The sequence below is a fragment of the Grus americana genome, chromosome 11, assembly GCF_028858705.1.
Source record: "Grus americana isolate bGruAme1 chromosome 11, bGruAme1.mat, whole genome shotgun sequence".
Lineage (NCBI taxonomy): Eukaryota > Metazoa > Chordata > Aves > Gruiformes > Gruidae > Grus > Grus americana.
The window spans coordinates 11,572,429-11,592,740 of NC_072862.1; the positions used below are offsets into that span (position 1 = coordinate 11,572,429).

General features: G+C 42.5%; 1 protein-coding gene across 12 annotated transcripts in view; it reads right to left on the minus strand.

Moving 5' to 3' along the window:
* SLC6A6 (solute carrier family 6 member 6) overlaps positions 1-20,312 on the minus strand; it is an 87,859-nt gene that overhangs the window by 28,811 nt on the left and 38,736 nt on the right. For 3 of the 12 annotated variants that reach the window (XM_054838710.1, XM_054838707.1, XM_054838709.1), the window contains exon 2: positions 19,518-19,553. The exons of 1 other annotated variant lie outside the window; for it this stretch is intronic. Coding sequence is in view for 7 of the 11 variants with exons in the window: in XM_054838700.1 (XP_054694675.1) it covers positions 12,513-12,569; positions 16,986-17,051; positions 19,518-19,553 (159 nt within the window). In the remaining 4 variants the exon portion in view is untranslated. Of the gene's footprint in view, positions 1-12,512; positions 12,619-16,985; positions 17,052-19,517; positions 19,554-19,753; positions 19,853-20,312 lie in introns of all 12 variants that reach the window. 8 more of the 12 variants (XM_054838702.1, XM_054838700.1, XM_054838706.1 and 5 more) reach the window with 5 other exon arrangements.

The following is a 20,312-nucleotide window of genomic DNA, read 5'->3' on the forward strand; positions in this document are numbered from 1 at the left end:
TTGTTAAACAGTCTTTACTGGTGGAGCTCTCTAACACTGCAAGAACTGTTTAACCAAATTAATTCCATAAAAACAGTGCTGTTTATCAAGCTGAGATATGAAAATACATCTCCTGCCTTCACTGACCAGGAGAGACAAACCACCCCTGGACTCTGTGGTCACCTCTTTGTGGTCAATGCAATGTAGGGCACAGCAAAGCTTTGAGACCGCTGCCAACCTGCTGGCTGCAGACAAAGGTGTATAAAGACTGCACACTGCATCGGCATCAGCAAATGGTGTTCCTGAGCAAGTGTCTCATGCTGTTTCCATGCCCATAATAAGGTACAAATCATTGCACCTGATTCCATCTCAAGCATTTAAGTGAACTACAGCAGAATAGTAAATCTCACCTTTCCAGATAAAACCCATTCCTCTATTTCCCAATAACCTGAACCATCCTGTATCATTTACTGCCTGCAATTTCCTTTCCCTTAAGTATTATAAAGCTTTCAGAAAACTATACATTCATAAAAACTGGAATGGAAAGTCATTTGTTCTAATCAACCCGCAGGAACTGAAGGAATCTTTTCAGTTTATTCCATTTTCGTAACGGCACTGTTTTCCCTTCACATCAATAAAGGGACAAAAATAAACCTTTATATTCAATTATTGTCTTATACACACCTATGCAATTGAACAGTTTGCCAAGAATGATGGTTCCTTAGTTAATTAAAAAAGTCAGTGGCACGAGTCACCTGATGCAAAACCCAAAGCATATTAAATCATAGCTGGTTTTATAATTTATATATATAATTTATGATGTTCAAAAATCATAGATTGTGTAAGAGTAATAACAGAAAGAATTACTCTAACAAGCGCCTTTTCATCAAGGATTTCCTGCTGAAAACAATTTAGGAATAACTTGTAGCTTTTATGTTAACTTAGATTCAGGCGTATGAGGCCAATTCATTCCCCATATAACTCAAGTGAGTTAGCTGGATCTGACCAGTTATTTTTGCACAGGTTTTTGATACTGAAAAGCATGTGAAATCTTCACCAGAACCAGGCAAACCAGCAAGTTTATACCAGACCACAACCATTCCCCGCTTGAACATGCCATTATGGGTGCACAGTCATAAAAAAATCATGCTACAGATTATCCCATTCGATAGCTGCAAGCCTCCCTCGTACCTGCTTGCTGGTTTTGATCTCTAACCTGATTTAGCTTGTGGCAGTGACCTGAAACCTGAGTTGACATTAGCTCTGCAGGAAGCTTTTAATCTGAACATGACTTTGAGATAGATATGCATCACTGTACCCGTAAGTCTTTCCATCCACCATGGAAAGTTTCGGAAGGCTAACATTTTCGCAAACCACAGCGGCTCGATACTCATCCCACTGACATACTGGTGGCCTTTACAAAGCAGGTATTGCAACAGCAGTCACCTATCAGGCCATGATCTGAAAAAGGATTCTAATCTTCACAATGCTAATCATTATGACTTTCTACTGTTTTTTACAAAAGACCACTGCTGACCGCACAGAGGTGACATGAGCAACTGCAATACCTCCTGGTCAACAGCAGAGAGAGCTCACAGAAGGAGAAAGTTAATCACAGGGTGATGGATCATCACCACTCACTGTAGGGGTATGAGGGCAGGACATATATTCCTCTACAATAGCTCCTATTGGTTGCTGTTAGAGACATGGTGTGAGATAAAGTAATGTAGTAACTGAATAATAACGGTAGGGCCAGCTCCATAACAGCCTTTAGGCACCTAGTTGCTTCAGGGAATTAATTCACAATAGCTAACTTGTGTTCCTAGTGGCATGCATGGAGATTAATGGAGGTGCCTCCAAGAGGGATTCACAGTAGCCTTAACCTGCCTGGGACATCTGCATCTCACTCCAAGGCCCAAATAGGTACCACCCTGCATCATCCCCTGGAGTCATCTCTTGAGGGAGAAAAAAAATAGGTGCAATCGCTTTTCTTCCAAGAGGTACCTACGAGGTGGCTGATGTCCTGCTCTCACTGCAACAGCAACCAGGCATGGAGAAAGCCCAATTTCACTTTCTTTCGCTATTTGTGCTGCTTGAATCCCTATCTTTCATCTTGCAGGAAAATGTCATAACCATCAGGCAACAGGCTATTCTGGGCTGAGGAATGGAGGGCATTTGGACTGTCTCTCATGGAAGCTGTTCTTCACAGGGGTTATTGAAACACTCATCAACAGAGAAAGAAAGTGTGCAAAAGAGAGAGTAACTCACACCTAGTGTTTAGGGTACGCTCTTGTTTTTCAGACAATTTTTTGGTGAACTGCTGGGACAGCCATGAACCTGCTTAACGGGGCACAGAGATATATAGATTTATAGATCCCTGCAGGATTAAGGTTTGAAATAGGAGCTTAACTGCTCCCCATGGGGACTGATACTGGAAATACCCCGAAATGGAACACTGGGCACACGGGCTACCTTTCTGTCAAAAAAACAAGGGGACCTACAGGTATTAGCAACCTCTGAGATTAAAAACTCTTCCAGGACTGATATTTTTTGCAATCTACTTTTATCTTGCGACACAGAGTTCTTTATTTTTCCGCCAGTTCTAATCTTCTTGCCTGTGGATTTACTTTGACCCAGGTGTTACGCAGTTCTACCCAGAGTTTGCAAGCCTGACCAATTGATTGCGTTCTGTAAACCCTAACTCTCCCAGGGACGAGGTGATCACCCTGGGGTTTGTCCTAGTTACCCACACACAAAGTGTGAAATGGTGCCTTTTCGGACTCCTACTTCATAATTGCGTGGGACTGCATTTTAAAAAGGGATTTCTAATTTGTCTTAAGACACCCCAAATTAATGGCCACACTTAAAAACCTAATTACTGAGTGCAAATTTTGTTTCAGCCTTAGCTGGAGTGTGAAAATGGATCGTGACCTTCCCCTTAGCCTACAAATGACAAACCCTCAAGGTCACGCTTGCTTTTGGGGTGGCCGTTTCACCGTACGGGTGCCAGGAGATGGACCACCACAATCTTGTTGCAAGTCACTAGCTCTCGCCAGTGGGGCACGGTACAGTACCTATCCAATGCCTGCACAAAATTAGTAACAGCCCAGTTTTACTGTGTATCTCTTATCTAGTCTTGCTAAAATCCCAATTGTGTTTCGAGGGCCGGCAGCTGTGGCTGGCAGGCACGTACCGCCGACCAGTACCATAGGAATTGACGCTAAGCGGCCACCTGGGACTGCGGTCCCAGCCCATGTCACGTTCAAGGGATGTCGGATTTATCCCCCTTTGCTGCCAACCATTGGTGTCCACCCAGCCATTCCCAATTACAGGAACTGTCTACAAAGGCTGCAAGGGTGGGGGGTACGGGCGATTCTCCTTGGCGAAGAAAAGCCAAGAAAATCAAGTTTGTTTAGTGAAAGGCATTGTCTTTTTCCTTAATGGGGTTGGAGTTTCATTTCCTTTAGTTATGTCCCACTGGGTGAGGTTAAAATGGCTCTTAAGGGAAATAGTCTGACAGAGATGCTGAAACAATATGTTGTCACCGCCCAGGTCAGAACCAGAGAATAATAGGTTATTTTTACTGTATCACTTAGTGGGGATGGTATCCGAGATCTAAGTCCATCTGATTCCCCCAAGGAAATATATTGTAAGAAAATGCTCTTACAACCACATAGTCCAAAAGGAGTGATCCAAGTCTGAGGCATATGTCTGCCTCCCAGAGCCACACGTCTGCCTTCCAGGAGCCACATCTGCCTGTGAGAGTACCCCCTCCGGGAAGCTTCGGATGGCCCCAGGAAGCCCTGGCTTCACCTGATGAACTTAATACGGATAAATAAAAAGCGGCAGTCAAGTCTGCCATTCACAGTGTGCTACTAAGCTGAGTCCAGCCTAACAGCTACGGCCTGACCCAAAAGCAAGGGGAGAAAGGATCTAGACTGGGCCAGGCCCAAGATCTGCTCTCACGTACACTGGTACAAACCCTAATTAACAGAGGATGAAGTTATCAATTGTCAAATCGCTGCTGGCAAAATGTGGAAAAAATAGAACAATGGAGCAAGCACAGGCGCTTTGCGCTTCTCAAGCATCTGCTCCCTGGTGCAGCCAGGAGCACCTCAAGTCCTCCTCTCCTTCTGCAGGAGAATCACGCGTCTGTCCCTTGCGCCTGGAGCACAGATTTCCTCGTGTGAAATACCCCTGCAATAACCCAAGCTCTCTTGCTGCCCCTTGTGACTGATTAGTCTTTGGTGCACAGCTGAAAATACCAAAAGATTAGCCATAAGCAGAGCACTTTCACAGCCAGCCTGGCTTGGGCCATCTACTGTGCTAACAGCTATCGTATCTTTGCACGTACAGCCAGCACCTCAGATAACCCATACCCTTTAAAAGATACTGGCATTGAAATGTAATCCTTCATAACATGCAAAAAATGAGGGGTAGGGAAAGGGGGAGGCCCTGGGCAGAGGGATCAGACGATGAGAGATGCACATGGGGGAAGGCCACCAGCGCGGACAGGACCTGCTGGTTGTCAGAACAGACACAACTCACATTACTGCTGAACCACTGACTTTTTTTTGACAAGACAATCCACGGATTACACATCTGAAAATAAACTGTTCAATTTCTGCTTTGGGATTACAGTAATGATCCGCTCCAAGCTTCTTATAGCCAGAGACAGGCAACCAACCCAGGTGTTAACCTTCCAGGAGGAGCCCTGAGGACAAATTCATTGTGGATGTCACCTCACTTAATAATCTTTAAAAATTAAGTTTTCAAAACAGTGATTTTCCAAATGCTGATGGAAACATGAAAATCAAAGTCTGCCTGTACACACAGGTATGTATTTGTAAATATTTACACATGCTAAAATGCATGTCCTGTCTTGTGTCTGAAGAGCTGAAACCACACCAAAGGAGCTACTTCTTTTTTGGTCAATGTATACAAACTTTGAATAGGGATTCAACACACTGAGTTGGTGACTAGAATCATAACTGAACGTTTGTTTTTTGGCTCGTTCTTCCAGAAAGAAAACTGAAAGCAAAGTACATACTCCGAGTGTATCTGACCTCGATGGGAATGCTGCCTGAGGAACGACTGTCTAGTTGTACTGCTCATTTTATGGATTATTTTTGCAGCGTAATGTGTACCACCACTACTTTTGTTTCAAGGACTCTTTTCTACTAAGTTCAGCCTATGCAGACTGTATGTCTTGAGCTTCTCAGTGCTCTCTCCTCCTCTTCTGTCTCAATGGCTTTTGAAAGACATCTGTTTATCCCATTATAATTAATTTTTCTAACCCTCCTTAAGCTCACTGCCTCTTTAGACATTACCACCTCTCTTATTTTTCTGCCATTTTTTTCTTTTGTATCTTGGAAATCAAAGTCAACCTCCCTAAAAAAAAAATTGAGCTTTCCTAGATCTGCCAATCTATTTGTGGTTTGGTTCTTTTTTTAATTATTATTATTTTATATTCATATTCATGAATATTTCAAAATTAGCTGCCCTGATTGCTGGATCAGAGCTGCTCTTCAAATAAGCTGCTTCCACTCTCATTGAGAGCAACGGAAAAGCTGCTATTGATTTCAACAGTAGTAGGATCAGGTCCCGAATAAAACTGCATTTATTATGTTTGGCTCATTTCCTAGGATTACTTGGAACTTTGAAAGCTGTAATTCTTGACGTTGACAGCTTTCCCTCCCTCCCGGAGCAGTGTGGTTAAGCCAATCAATACATGATTAAAATAAACAGCCCCTTGATCAAACTTATGGCTTTAGTACAAGTCTTTCTGATCTACAGAAGAAAAAGCCTTTATGTTTGGCAGCCCGTGAGGCCACACCAGTATCCAAAGAGCACCTGACTTCATTTATCGTCCTTAACTCATATCCAAGTTCTTTCTGCTTCATTGAACAAGATACCTACATTTTCTGAAAAAGAATACCGCTCCCTTTATTGTACACATTGCCTCTCTTCTTAAAAACGCCTCTAAAAATTCCCTGAACAACATCTCACTATTCTCTTTGTCTTTAATGGACTCCTCTTTTTCTGATTACTTTTCCCTGGGTATGGGTATTTATTTAAACATCTATCCATTTGTCCTTTCTTCTTTCTTAGTTTTCCCTCCAACTTCTGCTGTCTCCCTTCTCACTCCATCATTTTGTTTTCTTTCACTATGACACTTTTTTTAGTCTTCTAAGATTGACTGGAAAATCTGCTACTGAAAATTTTTTAGGAGCAAAATGCACTCCTTTATAAAGCTGAAGTCTATTCTGAAAGGAAAGCCCAGGGCTTAATGCAATTTCTTTTTTATCAATTGTGGTCTGGACAAAAGGTATCTTTTTTTCTCCACCTACTTTTTTCTCGCTGGTGATTCCATTTATGCTCTTCAAATAGGTACTGTGTCACAGCGCAGAGCTGTTATAAAATCCTGCATCTTTGCTCAGATTTCAGCAGCAGAAAATCTGTAGTCACGTAATACTCTAGATGCTCATTTTGTTCTACTTATTTACGTGAAAGAACAAAGCAGTTATAACTAAACCCAGAACAGGAGGAAATTAAAAACTCCCTTCCCATTGTGTGGGGTGCAAAGGAGGAGAATTAATATCCACAAACTGCAATGGGTTTCAGAGGAAACACGACCCTGACCCTAAACACAGGGGCTGAAGCAAAGATGATGCTTCCAGCCTCAGAGGGATGGAGCCCGATTCCCCTGGGAGGTGGCCCAGGGCAGCCCTGGCCCCCACAGTGGTCAGTGAGGAAGAGCATGGGATGCAGCGAAGCAGAGAACTGGCACACTGCATCACACTGGTTACGACTCCATCCTACGGAAAACCTTCAGTTTGCACAGTATCTCCTGTATCCCAGCAAGACCACGCATCCTGCACTGGAGAGCTGTGGTCCTCTTGCTCTGTCCCCTCCTCAAAGAAGAAAGCTGAAAGGCGACTCTTGCACAAAGGACCACAAGGAAGGAGAGTGTGAAAACAAGGGTTGGCAGAGGCAGAGAGAACGAAGGGAAACTGCTCATCTCTACTACATCGTACTGGTAATTATGTGCGGGAGAACATCCAGTTAACACTTGGTTTTGTCCACATGAAGCCAACTGCTGACCTAATTAATCCCTCCGGGTGTGCCAGCTCACAGCCTCCTGACTGCCAATAGGCTGGAAAGAAGCACCAGCTCCCCGCTGCCTCCCCTGCGTACCCCCTCTGCTGTACCTGCCCTCTCATTGTGAAAGTGCAAAAACATTAATCCACTGGGTGACACCACCTCTCGAGGCCCTCATCTTTCAGAGAGGACCCTTAACAAAATGCAGGAGTATATCCAAGTGGCGTGGCAACGTGATGGCTTTCCAAGCGAGATGGGCATTGCCGAAGAAGATTCAACGAGCTGTGCACATCCTCGACTCTTCAACCACCTTGTATCCTGCAGTTACACAACTTTTGACCAAAGGAACAAGCATTTTCGTATTTTTGTTTTCGATTCTGAAGGTTTGCTGTTGAGTGGATTGCAATTCTCTAGAATTGGTATCAATTAAACTAGATCTACTGCCACAAATAAACCACATCAAAATCTATAAGGGATGCTCCTCATCCTGCTATAAAAAAGGCAAAAACTTTAAAGCCCACAAAGCTTATGAACTTGAATAGTCAGTGGTGTGCGCTGTGCCTATTGAATTTTTTGCATGTGATTAATAACGTATTGATTCGACGTGACACATCTGCAAGGCACTTACAACGCATGCTAATGTCAGACAGCAATCTCCGTGCTGTGATAACCGAGCAGTGCCCTAGTGCAGGGGTGAGAAACAATAAAGTAGCCATTTAGTGAAGCAAATGTGCAATAAAATGTATGAGTTCATTATTTCAAAGTATTTTTTCTTGGAGATAAATCACTCCACCCTCACCTGTTTTTTCAACTAATTTTGAATTTTGCCTTAAATTTACTGAGTTTACCAATGCTAGTGTTCAGGGCTTTCTCATAACTGAAGATACTACAGTTTTTCAGTATGTTTTCCAACTAAGTAAAAACCAGATATATGTATAAAATTACGTGTTTTTCAGGAAAACAAGAACAGTTTTCCACATCCACCAATGGCTCTGATCAGCTTTGTAACCAGGCTGTTGCCACCTCCGCACAAAGACAGAGTTGTGTTTTTATTGCCTCTATCCATTCATGTTAACTTAAACAATAACTGAGGAGACATTTCTATCCCACCTGTGGCAGCTGTTTAAACATGTCGTACAGTACCTTATTGCCACAAATCTACATCCCAACACCATCGGTGGAGGAGAACAATCCTTTCTTCTTCTTTGTTCTCGTGCCCCATCTGCATAACACCTAATTGTTTTTCTAGAATACATTAATGGAAGGAAGAGTTGTGCAATACGGCACTGTGGGTGGCAAACGGCCAGCTAACTTGTACCAGGAAAACAGCGATTGCACACTCGCGATCAGCAGCGTTAGCCATTACAGGGCTATAAAGCCTGAGAAGGTTACAAAGCCTTGACGACAGAGACATGAGCTCTAAAACTTAATGATCAGAATCAGCTACTTTTGATTTGTCTTGACTTCTCCCTCATGCTGACAGTAATTACCAGCGAAAATATGAATCAGGGATGGAAAACAGATGTAGAATTTTAAGATGTGGAGCTAAGGTGGAGCAATGACGCTCGCCGCTGCATCGTGGTACTCGAGTGACTACGGTGCTCGGTCAGGGCACCACTGCCCACAGGCCCTCAGCCACCAGGGATTTCCTAAGCACCATGAGGTTCAATTTACTGTTGTTGTTTTCCTTCCTTCAAGAGAAAAAAAATGGAACAGAAAACAGAAACTTTAAGCATATTGAGTTTCACACAGGAAATGAAATTGAAACTACTGATACGGCAGAACAAAACAGCGCGGGGGGGTTTCTGCAGAGGATATGCTAAAAGAAGAAGTGCCAAAGTTGGTGAACAAGCTCAGAGAGTGCAACTTTGCAAAACAGGTCGGTGAACTGCAGACTTTCACACGCACACAAAAAAAGCGAAGCTGTGTAGACACTATGGTATTTATTTGCTTTCATGCAGCTGGTGCCAGGTGCTGGCTTGCACGGCTGGACACTGGCATGTTTTGTTTAAACCCAGAACAGCCTTGGCTGGGTCTCCAGCTGCAGCTCCGTCCTCTGAGCTTCCGCGGCCGCCCAGAGCCACTCACCACGCTCCTGGAGGGCTTCTCAGAAGAATAACTGTTACATCCCACAGGCCTCTCAATGGGCATTATTTGATCAAAAATCATAAAGTTTTGATGACTACCCATCTGTTTTGAAGGTCTGAGTTGGAAGTAAAACCTTTGGTACTGACGACTAAATCAATATGCTTTTAAATGTCACATGATTCAGGCTGATTCGCAATCAGAAGTGTATTTTCAGTTCACTTTTGCCACAGACCTCTGACATCAGCTTTCACATACAGAGAACTACGCTCGGTTTTATGTCAAGAGATATGAAAACCAAATAACGCCAGAACAAATACTTCACTTCTCCAAGGAAACTAACACATAAACCACTTCTGCATACCACGCTCTGCGAAGTGCAGAGCACACAACAAGCACAAACAAAACCCTAATCCCACATACTACTTGGACAAAAGCCCCACTGAATTCACCCTGGAATTGCTGCCACCGAAGGGTGTTTCATAAGAGCAAGGCTGACTCCAGTACAAGAAACAGGTCTCTGTAGTCCTGCCTTTACACCAGTGTCAATCCCACAGGCTGCGGGGACTTGCTTTCCTGGCTGGCTTTTGCAGGTAAGCATGCCCAAATGCAGCATAACAATATATGAACAGCCCGAGTCTTTTTCTCCATCTCTTATCTTTTCAAACAAACACCAGCTGATGGTTTTCATTGCAGGTTGCTTTTACAGTCCGAGCTTGACTACTGTAAACTTAACCTACTCCTGTTGACCAGTTCAGAAAAATAGTTCGTAAAGCTGAACAGTTGAGGAAAAATTCTTTCTTAGTGCAATTTCATCTAAGCGAACATGTTTACACCAGACACCAATGTGGCACGTTAACCTTTAATATCCAAAGCTGTTTTCACCATGACTACAATTGTTTGTCATGATTTTTTTTGTGTGTGTGCAAAAGCTAATTATAGACAGGTGGGAAACTGTTTGCAGTTCCACCATAAATGATGGGTACGTGACAAACAGCTGAGATATAGCCATAAAAACACTCCATATGTAAACTAATGGTAGAAAGTGAGAGAAGTTCCTTTGGTTTACTTTTCTGGATTTTGTAAGGAGATGACATGCAGACAAGAGCTACATGAACTTCTGATAATTTTGCAGAAGCAGAAACCCAGGTGATTCAAAGTCAGATAGATCGCTCTATATTCGTCATGTGAATATTATCCCGTCTATTAAATCTGACATGTAATCTATAGCTCGCGTACTGCAGGAAGAGTGGAGAAGGGACCTTCAACCCTACTAAGCAGCAATATCTTCTGCTACTGTATTTCCTTGAAAGAACAACCCTCTACATCATTTAAGGAGGATCTGCATGAAGAGAGAGAACTGCTGTGGTTACAGAAGAGGGAGCATACCAATCACTGGAAAAAGTAAAAAAGTATAGGAAAACAAGTCCATCCTGTTAAATCTTAATTTCAGAATTCTGCCTTGCATAACAAGCGACAAGAAAGGCTTTTGGTTGCTCATATTTAGCCCTTCCTCAATCCACTATGGTAGCCTCATTCATAAACTTTACTTTTGACAGAACCTGATGGGAAACAAGGCGTTTTCATAAGCAATATACTTCTTGCTGATAAAGGAGAGATATGGAGAAAAATCACCTTATCTTTGCAGACCTGAAAGAGCAACTCTATAAAACTATTCCCGTATTTCTTTTTCCTATCAAGTGGGAGGTGGTTTGGGGTTTGGTTTTTTTTTTTTTTTTTCCTTCCAATAATAGCTAGATCATCGTTGAAAATTCCCCAGACTGATATGGAGAATCTGAGCGTGGTTTTGCTTTCTTTCGGCACAATTAAAATACAAAGGGCGTTTTTTGGCTAGCATATGGGCCAACCCATGAAAATTTTGTACCCTATAGAGCTCGCAGATGCCCCTCTGCACGTCCGAAGGTCTTCGGCAGACAGCTGCAGGGCTGGGAAGGCGTTTGGCTGAGGAACAGATGCTCTGTGCAGCATTAACTCCCTCACGTGGTTACAGCCGCAGGAGGAAACCAGCACGTAACGGCAGAGCAAGGGCAGTTGGTGACTCGCTAAATCCTAAATACCCCAAAGCTTTCTTCAAGGCTGCTAGAGAATGGGATTTGTAACTGAAAGGGAAACAATCTTTACTATTTAAATACTTATCATCCTGATGTAATTATACATCAAACTCTTCAAATGATAACTTCAATTGGCACTTAATGAAGAGTTGAGGAGATCTCGAGTAAAATCCTGGTAAAAATTCCAACTAATTTCAGAGATACTCAAATTTCACCTACTAATCTCATCTGAGTTTACATTTACATCTTGGTTTTGATCCCACATGAGTAAAACCACTGTAACTTCACTGACCTTCAGGAGGTCACTCCTGTTCTACGCTGCTATGACTGTGTGCCTCTAACGGGGAGTGGGGAGTTAATGACACGCACAGCACCACGGCTGAATCAGAACGGGAACTGGGTATTAAACAGAACCATAAAATAATTTAGGTTAGAAGGGACTTCTGGAGGTCACGTAACCCAGCCTCTTGCTCAAAGAAGGGCCAACATCAGCATCAGACTGGGTTGCTGATGGCCTTAGCTGGTCAAGCTCTAAAAACCTCCCAGAGTGGAGACTGCACAATCTCTATGCAACCCATCCCACTGCTTCACTCCTCTCAGGGTGAACATTTTTTCCTTATAACCAACCTGAATTTCCCTCTCGGACAAAGAAAGAGGATGAGGAAAAAAAGGGAGGAGGATTAACACAAAATGACAAGACAATGCTGAATGGAAAGCTCAATCTTCATATTCTGATACTGCATGCATACAATACAAGCAGTTGGAAGGAAAAAGATACAGAGGGCGTGTGTAGTGAGTGACAAATGGGTAAGCTCCAGGTTAAGTACAATATAAGCAACAGTCCCTCGTGGCAACGTATCAGACGATACTCATTTTATTGTCAGAGTAAAAACATATTCCTTTAAGAAAACCAAACAAAAAACCCTACTGAATGTTATAATGCATGCCAAGCAATTATTGCTTTCTTCAATGTGTCCTGTGACTCACTGTGCCACAGTAAATTGGCATATGGTGCTCATTCAGGGTATATAACTCACACATTTGCAATAGCTCTAAAGAGCTAATAGTTACTTGGACTGTAGTTAATTTTGGGGGTTCTTAATTTCCCCATGGCAATGCAATAAATGTCATGCATATTATTGTATTATTATTTTAAAAAAAATGTTTTTAGTGGCAGGCAAGTGTCATTAACGCCTAAAATGTCTTGTATGCTAGGGAAATCGATTCAGACAGCCTCTGGCATGCAAAAGCACATAAATAATTGGTAAATACTACCTGTGGTCTTCTGCATCCAGATTTGCCTGATGCCAAGAGCAATCAACTCCTTTTTGGCTGCAAAGGACAGGAGGGCACTCAATACCTTGCAGAAGGCACTCGGTACCTGGCAAAAATCAAACTTTCTGTGTGCCAGCGCCCCATGAAAGAGCAAACCCTGAAGCGCGTATGACAGAAACGGTTCTCTTCTCTTACAAGGGAAGACAACCTGCTAGAGAGACAGAGCCAGCTCTCCATAAGGTGCCCAATACTCCCCTTGCCTGGGAAAGGTGCACTTCCCATGGTTACCCTGCTTAAAAAACAGCTCTAACTTTCTTAATGAAGGAGACAAAAAAATAACAAAGCAACTGTCTTTCAGTGACTCTGCCCAAGAGCAGGAGTAGACTGGAAATCCAGTTTTTACCACTAAGACGACATCAGAGATGCTTAAAAGCAGGGATCCAGCAGCAGCAGAAGAAACTGTGTGCGATTACAAGAAAATTCTTCTCCCGTAATCAAGATTACTCAAATGAGCCCGAGCTACACCATGACTTGTGAGTACCACCAAGAGAATACAGCTTCAGAGTGCTAATGGAGCTTTCCATCATACCGAAATGATTTAATGCGGGAAAAAAATCCTATATAAGTGAGATCTACCCAACACTTGCATACATTTGACACAAGTCCACTGAAGGCAGTGCTATTCATTAGCAGAAGCGGATCAGTAAGATAGAAGTGGACCGCTGAGATTTTGCCCACATAGGGACTCTGAACTACAGCAGAAGAGCCACCAGTTTCAAGGTCAGCAGGACTGATTCCTGATGAAGGGGGTCTGACTTTGATACTGTTTACACAACGATAAAGAAATAGCAATGCTACTGAAATCAACAAAGCTATGCTGGAGTAAATCCGTTGAGAATTAGATCCTGAATTTGTATGTCTTTGCAGCTAATTTCACAGGTATTAAACAACACATCTCAAAATGTGACTTGGAAGGAAAAACATAAACAAACATCTCAGCCCACAGCTCTATCGCTCCCTGATCCCTGAGGAGGCAATTATTCCCTCCGTGGTGTTCTGCGTGGGCCAAATACAATGATTGCCAATATAAATATTTTGTTCCTGGGCTTTTGCTTTATAAAATGTAAACTTTGACTGTGTGGCGTCAGGTGTTTTCAGTGCTTAACAGGTTCCAAATGGAGATCGGGGAATATGGCCATGACCTTCACATGAACAGCAATGGTGAAGAATGACCTGCTCTGCCTACTTCCTCACCTTGAATTCCCTGAACTGTTTAATTGTGTGGAAGACAGCTGAAATTGTGCCTGAACCAAGACTGCCAGGCTCTGACCTGTGCTCTTTTATTGTTATTCTGTAGATTCCTTGCTAGTGCTCACAAAATATTCCCCATCTCCTCAGAAATATCTTTGATTTATTAATGTTTGTTGCAACTCGCTCACCTCCCTCCCCCTAGGAATGTACTTGAGAAAGTGCAAAAGTACATAAAAATTAAGTAGATCTCAGACCATTTTCCAATCAAAACTCATATTCATATTTGACATGTAAATGTCAAAGCCTTCATCTCACCCAAGGAGATAAAACCAGCATTTAGGTAATAACCATCTTCTCAACGCAAAGACCCTCCCTCCAGAGAAGGAAACGCTGCCTTTGTCCAGATCCCATACGCTCGTTCTCTTGTTGGCTAATTCCTGACAGTGTTAGCTAGATTTTCATTACAGGGTATTATTTGTAGCTGCTGTTTTCATGAAGCAGCTGTAATAAACAAGTGAGATTTATGTTCCTTTTTAAATTGCTTGAAATAATTACCGCTGTTAAATTTAGACTCTGAAAGAACCTACTGATTTCTCTATTTTTTTTAATAAATACAGAAGCTGCAAAGCAATCTACCACCATCAGTCAGGCTTGGGCCAGAAGAGTATGCTGTTATCCATATACTATTCAAAATGTGTTTTAGATGATTTAATAATAATTTAAGTTCTCCAAACAACCTCTTAAAAGTAAATGATGGTTGTGCTGACATGTTGTAACAACTGCACTGTGTGTTATTCCTCTCCAAACTAAACTCAGACAGGACTTCTTTTTATTTCTATTCTGGTCAATACAGGTGCAAATGGACACCCTGGGTCTGGATCACACCGGTAAGCTCAATGGAAAGTAGGACCAAAGCTGAGACCCAAACCCAGATCAGAATTTTGCAGCTGACTTCCAAGCTTGATGATTTATACTGCATCCAAGTATCATAAAAGCCCTGACCCATGTCAGGCATTCAAAGGCCAAACTCGGAGCTTGTGGTTTGCTCTCATCTCTGCATCATTTAGTTTTTCCACTCGTTCTCCCTCAACCACAGCTTGCTGTATTGACAGTCCAGACACTTATTTAACACAAGTAAACACGATGCCCTCCCCAACCCAGTTTGGCCATTTCACAGCTACTGCTGCATTTCAGAGCCTGACCCAACAAACCTGCCTTGTGACAGCACCGAACAAACATCCTCTAAAAAGCTTTTCACTCATAGTTATTTTTTTGTCTTGTTTTGTTTGGTCAGCTTTGTGATTCATCAGCCTTACAGTATTTTTCTTGGTGCGGGTAACACTGTCCTGGCAGTCCAGGTTTCCTCAGTGCAATGGGAAAGACAAGATGAAATAGCAGGGGCCATGACAGAACTTAGCCTTAATGGTTCTACAAGAGGGGACTGATGTGGAGCAGACGTTCAGCTGACTACAACCCCAAAACAGGTGAGGAAAAGATGATCTGCTTTGGGAAAGACCATATCATGCCATGCATATGAGGGATACAGCAACAATATATTAACCGCATAATGAGAAAAGGTGCAAAATGAAGACAAGGAGAAGGCTAAACCTGTCAAGTTTTTACATTATGAACTTTTATAACTGGAAGAAGGAAAAGTAAGGGAAGGTATGCAAAAAAGAATGATTGGAGCTGGGGAAAGAGTCTGAAATAATGTGCAGAAGACAAGTTGTAATAGGTATCAAAACATAAAACTGTAAGTACTTCTTTGCTCTATACATGATAAATCAGTAACGACTTTTACATAAATGATAAACTCCCAGGGCATTAAAATATATACATAGGCTTAAATAATTCCTGGGTAAAATAAGTAAGTGGCATGCAATGGGATGGGGATTTAGTGCTAGGAAGTATAAAGCCCTACATCTCAGGAGAGCAGTGACATTGCCTGAGGAGCAGCTAGCTGCAAAGCCATGAATCCAAAAAAGACCTAAAGGTGACTGCAGGTTAAGATTAGCCAAGCAATACAGTTTCTCTGTGTGATGCTACTGAGTGATGCAAGAGAAGGGTCAAAAGCTAAGCTATTTCTGGATGTGTGCATATGAAGGGATGATATGGAAATCTAAAGCATAATGCTATCTATGTCAAAACAACCACAATGGATATAGTACAAGTCTCCACAGATTAGAAAGGAGATAGAAAAAATAAAGGAAATACAAATAAGGACAATAAAAATGATCTAAGGAGACGGTAAGAGAGCTAAATTAATATGGTCTATAAATGAGAAGACTCCTGGGCTGAGATCCAGCTATAAATACCTTCAAGGTACTGTGTGTAGAGGAAGGTAATTAATCTAGCTCAAAAGATACTAGGACAAGAAGCAATTGCTTGAATTTAGGAATGGAAAAATTCAGGATGTATAATAAGAAAAAGTTATTTGAAGAGACACATCTGCTCAACAGGGCAGACTCCCAAGGTGGTAGCCAAGGCACACTCACTGTATGCAACTGAGAACAGGCTGAATAAGGGGCTCTGGCAAATGCTGCAATTGCAGCTTTCTACAGCCCAAAGAGATCACCACAGACCAACTTAGTGATCTTTTAGTCTCTTTCTTTATGGGTTATCTGAAAGGCTGCTCCTCTATTTAAAAATAACCACCCTATATATCCATGTAGTGACAATACATCCACCCCAGAGCTCAGAAATGGGGGTGTGCAGCACTCTGGTGTGCAGCACTCTGATGTGCAACACAGGTAACCGCAAACCTCTCCAACTCTTTTCTGGCTGTTCAGTGGTGTGGGCAATGCGAGTCTGGTGGGTGCCAGGCAGCACAGTGTCAGCAGGACAAAAACTGCTGACCCAACCAGCAGATTATTCTGAGCTTCTCAACACCGAGGTCAAAGGCTGAAGTGGGAACTACCTCTTGTGATATTTGTGGTCTTCCCCAGCCTTGTGCTAAGAGATCCCACATGGCAGCTTTCAATGTCACTGCACAAATTATGTACTTTGATTTATGATTAGCTGAAAACCAACACTAGTAGTATTTAACAATCCTCAGGAGCTCTAAAATACACTTCCATTAAGAAAATAAAATAAAAATCCCAAAACATTTGCAACAGGCCTTACAATTTTCATTGACAAATGGGTATACACAAATGTGAGGAATATAAAACCCAAGTACCGTTATACCCCCCCTTAAACATATCCCATCCCAACTGCACTCACCAATCGGGACTTCTGTCCCCTCCTCAATGTAGATGGGCAGTGGTGATTCCTCCATAGGATGAGGCACTGATGGAAAGTAATGAATTGTGGTAGTATTTGTCGCAAAGTGACTACAATAAGATGGTCCCTTTCTTATCATTACAACTACATATGGCTGGTTACTGTCACAAAGACTGCTTTCTCAAAGTGGTCACCTGTCACGGTGACTGGTCCAAATCACAGTCCTGAGGGGTTCATCGTTCACTGCCACAGGAGTCAACCCCTCTGAACGGGGTCTGGGAGAGGTCCCTGCCCTGGATGCTTCATGATCCTGCCATTTCGCTATAGCCTCGCTATTCCCCTCCCCGGAGTTTAGCTCTCTTTTGGAAACTCACACAGTTGAAGCCAAGGGGAGCCAATGCACAGACAGGCACAAATAGAGTTATTGAGTCAAAGTCGTATTTCATGCACAGAACCAGAAGAGAGAGGCTCTGATGCTCAAAGCTTGCCGTTAGCTGTTGAAAAGCCACAGCAGGTGATGGAAGGCTGCACCACAAATGGCCTCTGGACCACAAACTTGTCGTTACTCATTTATTTTGGAGTATATGTATTGGACTTAGGAAGCTCCTAATTATTTCTTTGCAATACTGAAATCTCCAGACAAAACTCTTCAGATCTGCACTGCACGCTTATTCTGCAGTTTCCAGACACCATACAGTCAGTGCTGTAGGGTTCGCCTGTTTGGGTTCTTCTCTATTTGGAAGCTTCTTCCCTTAAAGGTGTTTTTGTTGCACTATTTCCCATTTAAAATCTCTGGGAAGCATGTGCTTCACAGGCTTTTCAAGAGGTTTGAATTTCCTACACTAGAATGAAACAATAATGAACTACAAATGTTGAAAATGGTCATCATCAAAAGCCTTCTGGAATTCTTCCTTCTCTGTTACCTTTTAAAAATGATGATGTACCTTCTCAAAGACACAAACTCTTAAGCTAGTCTCAGCTAGGATTCCAGCTGCAGAGAAGGACAATTCTTTAATCCTTTGTGGGGTGTCTTTTACTAACTACTGGCTTTTTTTTTTTTGAAAGATTCTTATGATATCCATGAAACCAGCCAAAGAACACCTGTGGTTTAAAGCTATTAAATAAAGCACCTTACACTGCTAGAAACACAACCAGAATAAAGAGTGTTTTCAACAGATGCTTGACTAGCAACGAGCTTAATATAAACCCCACACCGGTGCTTTGTGGGATGCAAAGGGCTGCCAGTCCCCTGCCTTCCCCTAAGCCCACCCCTCGCTCACGTGGAAGATGAAGGGAAGCACAGAGGAGAGGAAGAGCAGAACACGGTTGCCTACAGAACTACTGTACAAGCCACAGAAATGATGGTCTACCGGGGCGCCTTGCGCAAGCCACTTTTACCTAGAAGCTGAACTAACATTCCAGCTCAACAATAGCAAAAAAACCATTTGTTACCACACGGCGTTTTGCTACATATTAACGCAAGCATAATGGAGTGCTGCAATTCCGAGATATATGTTATTTAAAAAAAAAAAAAAGTTTACTTATGGGAAGTCAGCCTGAGGTGAGTGCTCGTGGGCTTGCCATGCCACTGGACACAGTACATGCTTGGAAGTTATGCAAAGCGGACCCTGCATTGGGAACAATGCAGTCATTTTCCTTGCTAAGCTAATTTTGCATTAAGGCAATGAGAGTCTTCATCTATACAGCCCCTTAAAACGTTTAATCGGATTTATTTACTAGGAAGAAATACCAAAGCAGAGCTTCCTATACTACTCAAGAGTATTCAAATCTGAGATCTGCTAGCAAACCAGGTCACTAGACGGTGTGGAAAAAATACTGTTGTATTTTTATGACATGCAGCTTTCTTGGTCCCATGAAGAATACTGTACTGGGCTCACCCAGACCGAGCAGTCAGTGTGGAGCCAAATGCTTTCACAAAACATTTCCAACAGTATTCACCAATGGCTGGTGGCATTTACTCTTATTTTAATGGGTATCACCATAGGTTGTAGAAAAGGCCTGAAATACTACAGGCTATTTGAGGCCAAATACGCATATAAACACTCTCTCCTACCCACACATATACATGCACACACTAGTAGACAAATGGCTCTACAGGCAGAACTTGGATTTTGCAGGATCCAAGGCAGAGAAGCTGACTCTTGTCACAGGGTTTGGGATTCAGGGACTCTGGGGTGCTAAAACGAGCTCTCACAGGTCTCCTCTGCTTTGGGCAAACCACTTTAATATTATCCCTCCAGGATTTACACACCAACTTTATGGGCATGCTGCTTAAATGTCTGCAAAGTGCTTTGCAATGGATTCTAAATTCTGCAGTGATAGGCACACAAGAACTGCACAGATAGATTTAAGATAACAGTTGCTGAACATTATTACTGTATAACTACAGCCTATTTTTACATGCTCTATACTTGGTTTCTATGAACAGATGGTAAATGTTCAGTATTTGAACATTTTAATGAGCTTTATAACCTTTTTGTAATTTCATAAATAAGCATAAATAACACTTACATGAAGAAGAGTCTCTCCTGAATAGATTTTCTCTTCCTGTTTGGAAAGAAAAAGAGAAAAAGAAAAGGCAAAAAAATATTTTAAAGGAAAAAAATGGGTCTAGCAAGATATGTCAGACATGTTTCAATGTTATCATGCATAGTGTTTTCTGAATTTCATCAGTATGAACTTATATTTTGAAGAACATCAAGACACTGAATGTAGTACCAATGCCAAAACAGGAGATCATTTCTCACCTGTTTCATTCTATGTAAAACACCACAGGAAATTTGACTATATCCATCTCAAAAGCAAGGAGATTACACTGCGACAGTGAAATGCAAACGTCATGTGATCTGAAGCAAAAAAGGAAGAACTTTTAACCACATTCTGGCTCACTGATAATCCCGTGGCTCGACGTATGGGTTGCTCTCCTACCTACGGACAGCCTACCTACACCAACACCCTAAAGCAGGGCACTCCTGCTGCGTTTTGGCACAGTGTAATCGTTTTTCTACGCCAGCACTCAAGCACCGACTGCATTCAAACCCAGGTCAGGCAGCCACAGCAGCAAAGGGGTTCTTCAAAGCAGTGACCATTCTGGGCGACAAGAACCACAACAGGAAACCCAGTAACTGTTAAAATGCACTGGCCTTCCCAACAGCCACCCGCCCTGCTGCTTCCCACCGAAAGCTCGCTGGCAGGACGTGGATTCGATTCACGCTCACCTTCCACCAACCTAGCCGGTGGTTTTGGTGGATGCTCTTGGAACAGGGTTTAGGGTCAGCACTGAGTGGCTTTCTGCTAGTGTAAGTC